Below are 13,111 nucleotides of genomic sequence, written 5' to 3' on the forward strand. Positions count from 1 at the left end.
ATGTTTAAGTTTACTGTAGGAGAAAGTTTAATTCCTTGATGAAATTTTTATTTCATTTTATCATTATTTGATTTAAGTAGATATTAAAAAGAGTTGCTGAGAGGGGACATCCCCGGACCCCTTGGTTTATCTCTCTCGTATATGATAGCTCATGATTTAATCTTATTTGTATTTGATTATTTTCATATATACTTATGATAGCTTTTAGGATATTATTTGGTATTTGTCTTTCTTTTAATATGTTAAATAATATGTTTCTTTTAACTTTGTCAAATACTTTTTCAAAGTCAATAAATGCAATATGTGTTTCTAAATTATATTCTCTTCTTTTCTCTATTATTAATTTTAGGCAAAATGCTGGGTCTATACATGATCGTCCTTTTCTAAATCCATTCTGTACTTCTAAAATAAAGTTTTCGAATTATTTTATTAGTTTGTTATTTAAAATTCTGTTATATAATTTGTAACAGGAATTTAGTATACTTATATCGTTAGTTGCATTAGTTGCTCAAAGGCATTAGTTGCCCAAAGGAAAACTTAAATAAAAAAAAAATCTCCAGTGGCAACCCACAGGGATAAAATTCTTTCGTTAGTTATTAATTATGCCCGAAATATAGCTAACAAATGTGACTATTTTTATTTTCTCTTATTACTGCTAAACAGTAGAAACATGTGCAAGACAACTAATGGCAATAAAATGTAAATGAATTTTTGAACTATAGGGATAATATCAACGAATAAATAAGTTCTAAAGTTAACAAAATAGAAATTAACCCCGAAGAATAGTTCTCAAGATTAGACAGAGTCCATCAGGGACAAAAGACTTCCTCGTACAGACACTCATGAAAATTATTTTAATCTCTTTTTGATGAAAAACCAAACTTATGGAAATGTCTTCCTCTCTTTAAATTCCTTTCGCTCTATAAGACAATTTATTTGGTCAGTATTGTCTAATACTAACCAAATCATAGACATGTTCTTTCATGTTTTCTGCTTACTCACTTTCGGAGAAACGCGCTAGTTAGTTTTACATTCTACAAACAAACGTCCAACTCACTTATCGAGACTCCCCACCTTTTTTTTTTTTTGGTTTAGTGTAGTAAATTAGTGACTCTTGATCTACTTTCTTAATTCAGGAGTTGAAGAAAACAGTAAAATGGCTTGAGATTGGCTTTGTATTTAGTTGGAATAAAATGGTTCGAATTTAAATAGAAGGGATGGCGGTTGAGTTGAGGCTGCGACTTTCTCGAAGGTCCATAATTTCATTTTATCTAATTTTTAAATTTATTATATCTAGTTCTTTAGTTATCTTAAGTGTATTCGTTGTTTGTATTATCTGGTTAAAACTCACTATACTTCGCTTAAAGGTTAATAAAAGCTGTTTGATAAAACACTAACTACACGAGTGGTTAACTCAATCGGTAGATTCTGTTTTATTATATGACGAAGCCTAAAATCAGTTCAGAATTTAACTTTAAATGGAATACCAAAAAATGGCATTCCATTCAAAGAAACGAATATGAGAGAACACCTAAAAAGAAGCAGCGATATTATTTTTTGCAGCAGTTATGATGATGTCATGGAATTCTTTAGGTGGGTTACGCCTTTAAACAGGTGGTAGTTCCCAAAGTTATCGCTAAACAACGTCGAAAGGTCTGATAATTTCACTGATAAGTTCCCTTTCTGAATGTTTCATAAGACTACAAAATTGTCTCATATGCTGCACTATTTCATTTTCTCTTGATCAAAGATGTCTTTTTGGACTTGTATCTTCGTTCTAGTGGGATCCCAGTTAACCAGGGGTGGTAAGCCTACTGACTTAATAAAATTTGCATATTTATATTTATATTGCTTTCTAAAATAAATACTTAATACTGGTATAAAACAAAAACTGGTTACCTTCTTTTGAAAGAATATACGTCAGTAAAGAAATCAGTACTATGAAAAAGTTATTATACAATTTTCGTTCTTATCTTAGAGGGGATAGGGAAGGAAATGTATGTCAAAACAGTTTAACAGCATACATAATTATAGAATTTTATAGAATTTTTAATTTTATAGAATTATTAATGGTTATTAATATCCACAGAGATTTGATAAACGCATTTTAATTTTATTTAAATATTTATTTAGATGTTAAGATATTTAAATATTTATTAACCAATAAGTTAGAATATGATATTCAAATTTATTTTTTTAATGAGTTGTTAATAATATTTCGTCATCTTATTGATTATTTCAACTGAATATTTATTTCTTTTTAGTTATTTTCAGAGATGAGCTTCTCCAAAATCCAGGTATGACATTTCTGTTTATGGAACAAATTTTTAAAATAATAAATTCTATTACTGGAAATCTTTAAATCGATAGAAATTCTTGTTTTATAGGAAACAGTGAACAAATAAAAGTGTAAATGTCTGTTGAAGTTACTTTTGTATTTTCCATTAGATCTCTTCGAAGGTGACATCACTGGCATCGATCCATACTCGGTGAGCATCAGTTTGTTTCGAATATAATCACCCAAATAATATGCGAGGACTGACAAAAATATTTGGAATATAATTTTTTGTAGAGAAAATTAAAGCATGCATACAAAGATTGCGTTTTGTAATACGGTTTCCTTCCACAAAAGTCGGAAACTTATATAAGTCCCATAGGTGGGATAAGGATTTTATTATTATTATTATTACACAGTAATACAGTAAAATAATATAATACAGAAAAATTGCTTCGCCGTTTTGGTTTCACTATACAGACTTGCATAATGAAAAAGAGCCTGTTCATTGTAACTTCATCTGTTTTTTCCTCAGGGTTTAAACCATAAATCAAAAGCCACCGCATCACGAACTTGATGCCTATACACGTTGTTCCTTCAGCTATCCACATTACAACGTACGCAAGGGAAAAGATATTCTGCACTTTAGATTAACTCTTTGACGATTGAATCAAGCTGCTACCTTAATTCTGATAAATGGCATCGAGAGTTGTTGCTAAATCTCCTGCATGGTTGTAGCTTCAATGCCATTTAGAGATTACTTTCCATACAAAAACTTTGTCCAGATATGTTTGATCAGCGCCCCCATAGTGCTCAAATTCTTTGTTTTATCACTTGGAGTATTGTTGAAATCTTGCTGAGTAGAGATACATAACAAGTGTTATGTATCTTGAATTACGAAAATAAGAGTTCAGTGCGTTATCTGTGTAAAGAAAAAGTATTTGAATTATTGTTTTCATGTGAGATATTCATCGAAGTTACTATTTTCACTCAGGACCGTAATGCCATTGTGAACGACCAAAGACTCTGGCCTGGCGGAATCGTTTATTATGAGCTTGCAGACAACCAGAGTGAGTATCGTGCTAATTCAATATAATTCTTTACAATTTCTTGAAAGTAGCAACTGCATGTTACATGTATCGTTGTTCCTCAGCTGTTCAATTAGGAGCTGTTTTGTTTTCACTTTTAGAACCTTACGTGGATGTAATTGAAGAAGCAATGAATGAGTACCATACCAAAACATGCATCAAATTTGTGAAAAGAACTCCTGAAATCACAGATTATATCAAATTGGACAAGAAAGGAGGGTAAGAATTGCATTACATTATCACTGTTATTGATATTTATGTGTGTATACATACAGTATACTCAGTAAATACAAAAGATGTCGCTAATATAAGTTCAAATATATAAATATTTATTGATATCTCACTTAACCTGTTACATATTTCAGTTTTGTGTCTTTACAGCTGTTCCTCGGCAGTTGGTCGTCAAGGAGGAGAACAAATAGTTTCTTTGGACTTTGGATGTCATTTTAAAGCCCTTGTAGAACACGAGTTGGGACATGCAATTGGTTTCTTCCACGAACATAGTCGATCAGACCGCGATGATTATATTGAGATCGTCTGGGACAATATAAAACCAGGTGATATCTAAGTTATATTCAATACATTTCTTAAACTGGAGTATTTAAACCTTAAAATGTGTAACGGATGTTTGGCATCCTCAAGCTGGACCGTATTAAAAATGAAATATAACTTGAAATATTCTTCGTCTGTCTTTCTTAACCAATATTTAACTTGTGAATATAAGAGAACTGGTTGGAATTATGTTTGTTTTGCTGGAGAAGGTTTTGTGTTCTTCTTCTTCAACCTTTTGGTTATGTCCACTGCTGGACGAAGGTTTCCTCCTTGATTTTCCAGATCACTCGGTTTTCTGCCTCTCCCATCCATCCATCTCACTCCTGCAATTTGTTCCAGTTCATCCCTCCACCTTCTTCTCGGTCTTCCTCTTTATCTTGCTCCATCCATTGGTCTCCACTCTGTTGTTTTTCTAGTCCATCTCCCGTTACTGAATTTGGCAATATGGTCAGCCCATCTCCACTTAGCCTGTTTAATGTATTTCAAAATATCCATGACACCTGTTTGAGATCTTATCTGGGTATTTGTCTTCCTATAGTTTAATGTTATTTTTAGCATACTTCTTTCAATGTGTTGTGTTGTGTTGTTTTCAGCTTTTTGTTTAGGGCTTCTTTTAAAGTCCATGTTTCTCCTCCATATGTTAGGACAGGAAGTATGCACTGGTAGAAAGCTTTCCTTTTTATACTCACAAGGATGTCACTTCTGAAAATGTCTCTCATTTTCCCATAAGCCATCCATCCCAAGTGAATTATTCGTTCAATCTCTTTTCTTTGGCACTCCTCAAAGGATAACAATTGGCCCAAATATACATATGAAGTGACTTGTTCTATTTCATGGTTTTCAACTTTGACAGTTCTATGGGTAATATATTTATTCATCATTATTTTTGGTTTTTTCTCTATTTATTTTTAATCCAATTACTCTGGAGGCTTCATTTAGCTGATTTAGCCCTTCTTCCAGATCTTCAAGATTATCTGCTATTAGGACAATATCATCTGCAAATTTCAGATGATGCAGCCTTTCTCCATTTATGTTTACTCCTGTTGTTTCCCAATTAAGGCTTCTAAAGGCTTCCTCTAGTGCAGTTGTAAATGTAAATAGTTTCGGAGATATGTTTTTGTTTTAATGGAATGATAAACCAAAATTCTGTGAGGCAAAATCCTACACCCCGTATAAGATCCACTAATTCACTTTTAGTCGAAAAATTCTTATAACGGTTCTTTGTGTCCTAGAATTATTCGAACCAAGGTTTTTTCTTTTTTGTTCAATTGAAGGTCAAATTCCGCGGCTGTGGTACGGTGGTGCTCTGGACAGAAAAACAAAGTTTATATATTCAGATTAAAGCAGTTATCATCATTTTGTGATATGGCTTTTGCAGTGTATTAAAATAATTGATGAAGGGATTTTAAATTTTATTCTTCCAGCAAATAGACACAACTTCGTCATATTGCAACAGTGGGAGAATAATTTCTTGGGAGAAACCTTTGATTACAATTCTGTGATGTTGTACGACGAATACTCATTTTCAAAGGATCGCACTTACCTTAAAACGATGATTCCCAAGAAACAAGGGGTTGAAATGCTTCAAGTGCACAAGAAGCCAGGACTCAGTGCCAGCGACGTCCGGAGAGTGAACAGACTTTACGAGTGTTTTAGTAAGTTTTGCACCTCTTATGCAATCCTGCCCAACTTGAACAATAATACGATCAATTTTATAATTTATCGATTCTTTGTAGCACATTTAGATTGTGTTAATAAAGTTTTATTCTTTTCTGTGTGCAGATAATGTTCGGCCCACTCCATATCCAGTTCCTGACTTTTTCTGTAACTTTGAAGAAGATGAATGTGGGTTTGTCAACCAACCTTATCAACGTCTCAACTGGGAGCGGATGCATGGGAAACTAGGAGACCGAACAGGTGAGACTGAAGAATGTTTTTAATTGTTTTTTTTTTCGTTACTTGAAGGGAAAATATTTTTTGAAAAGACACAAAACCAAATGTACAACATAATTTTCATAAAAACGAGAATAAATATCAACGTTACATTATCTAAGATCGACAGTTTTCATATGCGGGAAATTTCCCCAACTTAGATGTAGATCTTCTACTTATGCTTTTACACGATTTCCAAAATGTGATGAGGACATTCCGGGTATTTACAGGTTACTATTTAGCTGTGGATGCGGAGCAAGTGAGCGGCAGTATGACAGTGATCCTCTCACCTTCGTTCTCCGTCCAGACAACTCCTAAACACGTTTGCTTTTCCTTTAAAATATACTCGTATGGGGACGGAGCCAAGGGACTGAACATGTACAGCACGTTCACCAAAGACTTGAAAAAGGTCCTTGAGTACAATAAAAAGTCTCCTAATTGGCAGGACGTTAAACTGGATATAATAGCAGAGAAAGATGGACAGGTAAGGAAATTTCATTATTTCTCTAGAATCGTAAAAACCTTATTTTATATAATAAAATAAGGTTTTTATTTCTTTAAAAAAACTGTTCTTTTCAACTTTGATTAATTTTAATAATTCGTTTCTCTTAAGCTACATGAAATTACACGTTTTTACGGAGATTTATCCAATTCACTGTATCTTGGATCTGGCTATTGGCAAATTTGCCACCGAATCAAAACATCTATTTGTCTGCAATGATCGTAGAATCACAGTATGGGCACGATCGCGTCAGGGTTTGGATCCAGCATTCGCTAAGTTGATAGTTATGCGACTGCTTGATCGTTTAGAGGTCAGTGTATAGCCTTGATGGCAAAACTCGATCTCACAAAAAATAAAATCTTCCAGGCTCAACACATTACCGTCCATCTAACCTAAAAGAGCTTATAATACTTTGATGTGCTCGAGAGTGAGTGTCTACAGGTTATCACAGATCAATTGAATCTTAAACGAAACCACCAGCGACGCTCTCTTTAAAGGTTTCAAATGTTTCTATAACGTTTTCAAAACCAAAATCGACTTGATTAGGAAGTTGGAGAAGCACAACGTCTACTTTACATATTTATCTAGAATCTTTTATAACTTAGTTATAAAATGCATATCTTAATCTCGGTAAATTCAGTGTTATTTCTAGGAAAAATATTATTTTGTTCTTCGCTTATCTTTGATAATATGTAGATCATGTTAGTAACAACCGAAAGGAATATTTGTGGGAAGCGAAGGAAGGTGAAAGATATAAAAGAAATTTAAGGAAGTAAATCATAAAAGGAAAGTTTGAATTGTTATGTTTACGAATTAATCTTTATTGTTTTATTATTATTTTCAGTTTTTCATCTACTCCGACACCAGTGTCATGGGATTAAAAGGAACAGTCGCCATTACTGATATCGGATTTGTCCTGAGGCCTTGTGACCAGCAATAGTCAGAAGCATCCCAATAATCTCTGGAACAACAGAAGAAACAAAGAAACCCAACAGCAAACGAATTTGATTGTCATACCTTTCTCTCAAAAATAAAGAAAATAACTCTTCTGTTTCCCAATAGTCATGACATAAACATGTTAAAATAATGATTATCCGACAATACACATGAAACTTAACCCAAATACTCACGGAAGTGAAGTGATATATGTAAACATAGATCACCAGAAGAGCTGCAAACCTCAAGAAATGGACTACTCACACCTTTTTGTTTCCAACACACTATCAAAAACAATTTTGGAGCAACGTCATTTTTAGCTTGACATGAAAGGACATTTTCTGAAAGAGGTAGAAGAAAAAGTAGCACAGCCTGGTGGGAATATTTGATGTTGCAAACATTTAACTCCGCGTTTGGCTTTGTAAGATGGCCGAAGTAAAAACTACGGCAATGTGCAGAAGCATTATTGTGACTTTTACTTGCATTGGCAATTTAAACAGTAAGCCACCTTTAAACAGTAAACCACAGGAAGGTGGCTTACTGTTTAAACTGCTGTTACTGTTTCAATTGCAATTACTGTTTAAATTGATCGCTTAAAATTCTTAGAAATTTCGATTCTCATTCGTACCAATATTTAGCGGCACATGCCATTCTTGACGACGGCGTATTAAATAATGACTTATACAATAAATAAGGTTCGAGACAATTATTAAAAGAATGTATCATTCATTATCACCACAACACAGAATCTCATAATTAATTATCATATTAACTATGACGTTAACGATGGGATTCTATGATCGCTGAACGCAGAACCGTTTTTTAATTTAACATAATGTAGAGCACAATTTTGTAACATAATTCTGTATTACTTTGAATTTTTTTTTTTTTTTTGTCAAAAGTTTCAGTTAAAACTCCAGACAAACAATAAAATGGCTTGGTACAATTCAACAGTCTCAACCACACCGGAGGTTTTATATTTGTTAAAACCTTGCACCGAAGATAGTACGTTCACATATATATATATATATATATATATATATATATTTTTTTTTTTTTTTAAAGGTACATTCAGTAGTTTTCCATGCACTGAATAAACAGTTCTGCTGGATAAGACAACATTTTCAAATATTAAAAATAAAAGTTCGTAAAATTCAGATGATGATGAAGATTTATGATTTTAAAACAGAATTTTACATTCTTCGGCAGTTCAGGATCATCTAATGATTTAGTAATTTTATCCACTCTTACCAAATATTCAACTAATCCGGAAAAAACCTATTTTTAAGGAGAAAACTTAAACTTAAATATGTGTAAATCTAGTAAGCATTAGTTAGTCTTTTTTATTTTTATTTTTTTCCATTTAAATGAACATAAGTTTTCACATCGGAAGGATTTTGAAAAGTGAACGTTGATCTCTTTATTACAAAAATTCCAGACAATATATCTAAAGAAAACTTCTTAGATTAGTCGAACTTTCTATCATAAATAAACTTAAATAATTTTTAATTTTTTTTCATTTTATGATAAAATGCTAAGATAAAATGCTAAAATGATAAAATGATATCATTTTATCATTTTATGATAAAATGATAAAATGATAAAAATTTTATCAAATTTTTAACAACACCGCGCTGTATTGTCATAGAGGAAAAAATTTTTTTTCTGATTGCCATTCTTTGTCGATTTCAAAAATCAATAAAAGGAAAAAAATGAAAGAGGAATAATGAAACATTCCCCACCCATCAAAAGATTCTCGTGATAGAAGCGCTCATAATAAAATATGAAAATTTAAATGGACAATTTAAGTGCGGGATATCATGAATATGTTAGTGTTAAATCAACAGTGCAAATTTTTGCATAACAGAATAAAGAAAACTTTGTCACTATATATGAGATCCACTTTCATAGTACAGTAATTTGCATCGATTCGCTTTTGCTAGAATTTGGTTTGAATTCCCTTCCGAATGTGAGAGGAATTTTTATGAGAATTTTTAACCTAAACGAAAGTAAGCCAAGACAGTTGGATTTACATTCTGGAAACTTGCATTATTCATCCCACAAAATAGACAAATTGGCCGGGTAGAAGAACGCGCACTTATAAGGATATAAGGGAAGCACATTCTTTGAATGCGGTTCCTTCATATACTCAGAATAAGCAACTAAGGATAATTAACATTACGCCTAAACAACTAAGAATATGTCGGAAGAGCATTCAATGTATAATTTTAATCACATCAAACCTTAAAGAGTGTTTCATCTCAAAGCACTCCTGCTACGTGGAGAAGCGTCTATTACAGGGTGATTGGTATATGCAGTATATTCGATATGAACATCTACATAGCTTGTCATATAGAAAAACAGAAATGTAAAATCTGGTAATGGTAGCCACTAGATTTTATATTTATTTCTACCAAAGTCAATTATCTCGCAAAGTAAATTTACATTTTTTTCACCTTAAAAAATACTGAATGTTTGAAGGTCAAAAATAATGAAAGGTCAATACTAAAAAAGGAAAATGGATTTTTTCTTATCACGGTGATACACTTTACTCCCAAGCATTTTTAAACACAATCCCACACACGAGAGGTTGAAACACCTACAGCGCATCAGTGCCGTTTGTAGGCGAGTTCAAAAAGAAAGAAAGAAAGAACTTGTTAATATGTCTTCTGAGCAAATGCAGGTTGTACGCCTTAGAAAACATTATGTGGGGAAAACTCATCGGGAACAGAGAGACAGAGAGATTGAGATTGAGAGAGAGAGAGAAGGTATTGAATACCAAGACGAGAAGCCGGTTCAGTTTATTTCGAGCTGGACAATGAATGGGTATAGGCCAACAGGTAATTTTGTATTTATGTAGAAATAGCGATTGCCAGAATTGTCCTCCTATGGATTGCAAGAGTGGTCTTCAGAGTGTATTCTAGTGCACCAACTCATACACGAGAACAATATTTTAAGGTAGGACGGGAAATTGTGTCTTCACGTACCTTTCATTGGATGTGATGTGCTTAAGCCAGGAGGAGAGTCTAGAGGTGTATGCCAGTCCAAGGAGAGTGGCGATCTGTGAGAGAAAAGATGAAGTGCTTCGTGAAGTAAGGCAAGACTATGTTTAGGTCGCACTGAAATTGACAAAGTCGTCCTCACCTCACTGAAATATAGCAAAGCTGCTGAAAGTCGAAGGTACTGATTATGGAAGATCTTGAGGATTTGAATATATGTAGACACTGCAAGGTTTGCAAAGTGAAAAATACGAACGGAATGTATTGTCGTTAGCGAAACTGTTAATCGAATTTGAGATTAGTGACAGAAGCTCATTTATGAATAGGAGAAACAGAAGGTGTGAAAGTATACAGAGGTCTGGTATATTCCAGCATAGGCACAATGTATGTAGGAGCTAAAATATTTAACTAAAGGAGAAAGAAAAAATACAAAATGTATTTATATATAGAATAAATCCGAACTGTAGTTAACATATAACTGTTTTGCTTACTTGGGAGGAGTTAAAAAACAAAGTTTATAAAATTACTTGGTATCCTTAATATATCCTTAATATATATTATCCCAAGGTAAAAAACTTTTCACATCTTTATCTCATCCAGAGTTTCCTATTCAAAATAAAAGCAACTTGTATAGGTAAAGCTGATAAGGCTCTGTATTACTAAAAACCTTCGTATTTTAGGGTCTAGCTACTCACTGAGGAGACCTCAAAAAATGTTGAAACCGGTCTGGGTAGTGACTCCCCCCACCCATAATGTATAACAGTATACATCTTTTAGTGAGATGTGTTTTACATTATGGGAAATACTAAGAATAGTGATCAGAGCTTTACCCACCTTTACAACGAGTTGCCCTGGTGTTTCACTACCTTTAGACTTGAACTACGTTCAGGTGCAAACTTAACTGTTTTGCTTACTTGGGAGAAGGAGTAAAAAAACAAGTTTATAAAATTACTTGGTATCCTTAATATATATTATCCTCAAGGTATAAAACTTTTCACATACACACACACACACACACACACATATATATATATATGAAAGAATGATCATTAACTCGGTTAAAATACATATTTTTTAAAACGAATTGAATGACTAGAACCGAGACTTAAGTAAAAAAAAATTAATATAAAAACATGACTAGTTTCGGCTTGTAAAAGACTTCATCAGGTGACATTATAAAAGAAAGAAAAAATACAATAACATAACTAACGAAAGAACAGCTTTAAAAATAACCACAACGATTTAATGTCAATTATGTATAGAGACTCTCTATGATGTTCATAGTTTATTTAAGCTTCAGTGTTTTAGTGCTTTTTCTTTTTTATTTCTTTTATAATATCACCTGATGAAGGCTGTTACAAGCCGAAACTAGTTGTGTTTTTATATTAAAACCTTTTTACTTAAATCTAGGTTCTAGTCATTCAATTCTTTTTAAAAAATATATACAAGGCTTTTTTTGTAAATATAAGTACCGGAACTCTACCATCTCATCTCATAACACAAGAAAATCCAAACATACCAGGCCTTTGAAGCTCTCGTTCTTTTACTTTTGACAAATGGATATTATATACATCAAATGGAAATAAAACATTAAACATTAGACCAAAGGTGAAAACAGTTTAAAAAATACCTTAATTTTCGCAATAGCTTTCAAATTGGGCGGATCACACTGGTGTTGCCATCTTCACGAGTTCGTTCCTTACTCTTCGTGTCTGTTGCTAGATGTCTGCCTTTCAGGAACCAGGAATTGACGTATGGTAAGGGTTGAAAAACAGGCAGAGGAGGCCCAACCAGTTTGATGAACATCAGTGTACTCACGGTCTTCATTTGTAGAGAAGCTCTCGTCGGTGTGATAATCAGGTTCATCTGGGAAAGGCCACGCTCCCATTCAGCAGTAGAAATGGGGATGCTGTTGATAGTGTTATTAACTGCAATAGTGCAGCAGGCATTTTCTTCTCTATCAGAAATTTAAAAATCTCTAACAACCTGTAGTTCTGGATTTCGTAGCCTCTTACACAAACTCTCCACTTCAATCTCACCGAAAGTAGCATTCCCTTCAGCACCGTCTGGCCACCATTCTGGATACAATACTTTTGTCCATTCTGAAATTTGCATCTCTTCTGCAGATAGAAGGCGATTTTTCATTCGTTGTTTCAAGCAGTCATAAAATTTTGTAGGATCAAAAGAACGATTCACATTTGTTGATCGACTGGTTACCCTCTTCACCAAAGTCACTCCTTTAAAGTTCAGATTTTCAACTGCTTATACAGCTTCACGATAAAAAGGCCCGCCATTGATTTTCCTGTCTTCAAAAAGTCGAATCTGCCTTGATATACTATTATGAGCGTAAAGTGTAGTGTGTAGCTATGAGTGAAGAGTGTAATATCCCGTGCTTGCAGTTCAACACTAAGCTCTGACAATTCTTGGAGAGCATCACGTCAATCCAAGATCCAAAACAAAATCAACACTTATGTAATGAAAAATTTGAATATTTGTCCATGGGCTTGAAATATTCATACCTTGCTTATTCCTTTCTACTCCCAAACTTGGGACTTCCTTACATATTTTACAGCCAATGTTTTTATTCTCCAACAACAGCCATTCATTTTTGTTGCAAAAATCAGCTTTTTGGTCTAGAGTCCAACAGTCGGACAGATCTTCTTATTCGTCTTTACTCGTCGTTTTAGTCGTTGTAGCAATTACTGTTCTAATAACCAGTATGGCTACGGCCCTTGGTTACTCATATTTGCATTAACTAACTTACATTACTCTAAACCAGTTACTTATCATATCAATTTTATTTTGTAACATTGTACTGTGAATTGAA

At 33.3% G+C, this 13,111-nt stretch overlaps 1 protein-coding gene across 1 annotated transcript; it reads left to right on the forward strand.

The window, feature by feature from the left end:
- The first annotated feature begins 1,712 nt into the window (after window positions 1–1,712).
- Window positions 1,713–7,403, forward strand: LOC150095335 (astacin-like metalloprotease toxin 1). Its single transcript, XM_090410341.1, has 10 exons — window positions 1,713–1,805; window positions 2,265–2,297; window positions 2,449–2,489; window positions 3,270–3,345; window positions 3,465–3,582; window positions 3,745–3,920; window positions 5,340–5,570; window positions 5,698–5,832; window positions 6,078–6,331; window positions 7,194–7,403. Exons 1-10 carry the CDS (start codon window positions 1,751–1,753, stop codon window positions 7,287–7,289), a joined length of 1,215 nt encoding a protein of 404 aa, XP_090266467.1. The 5' UTR covers window positions 1,713–1,750; the 3' UTR covers window positions 7,290–7,403.
- The last annotated feature ends 5,708 nt before the right edge of the window (window positions 7,404–13,111 follow it).

Source organism: Typopeltis vanoorti, chromosome 20, assembly GCF_054136105.1.
Source record: "Typopeltis vanoorti isolate ZY-2024b chromosome 20, IOZ_Tvanoo_1.0, whole genome shotgun sequence".
In the NCBI taxonomy this organism is placed as follows: Eukaryota; Metazoa; Arthropoda; class Arachnida; order Uropygi; family Thelyphonidae; genus Typopeltis; species Typopeltis vanoorti.

Coding starts and splice junctions, on each gene's coding strand:
- LOC150095335 (XM_090410341.1), top strand. CDS start 1,751: ATGTCTTTTTGGACTTGTATCTTCGTTCTAGTGGGATCCCAGTTAACC. Junction 2,490..3,269: donor CTGGCATCGATCCATACTCG/GTGAGCATCAGT, acceptor ATTTTCACTCAG/GACCGTAATGCCATTGTGAA. Junction 5,571..5,697: donor CAGACTTTACGAGTGTTTTA/GTAAGTTTTGCA, acceptor TTCTGTGTGCAG/ATAATGTTCGGCCCACTCCA.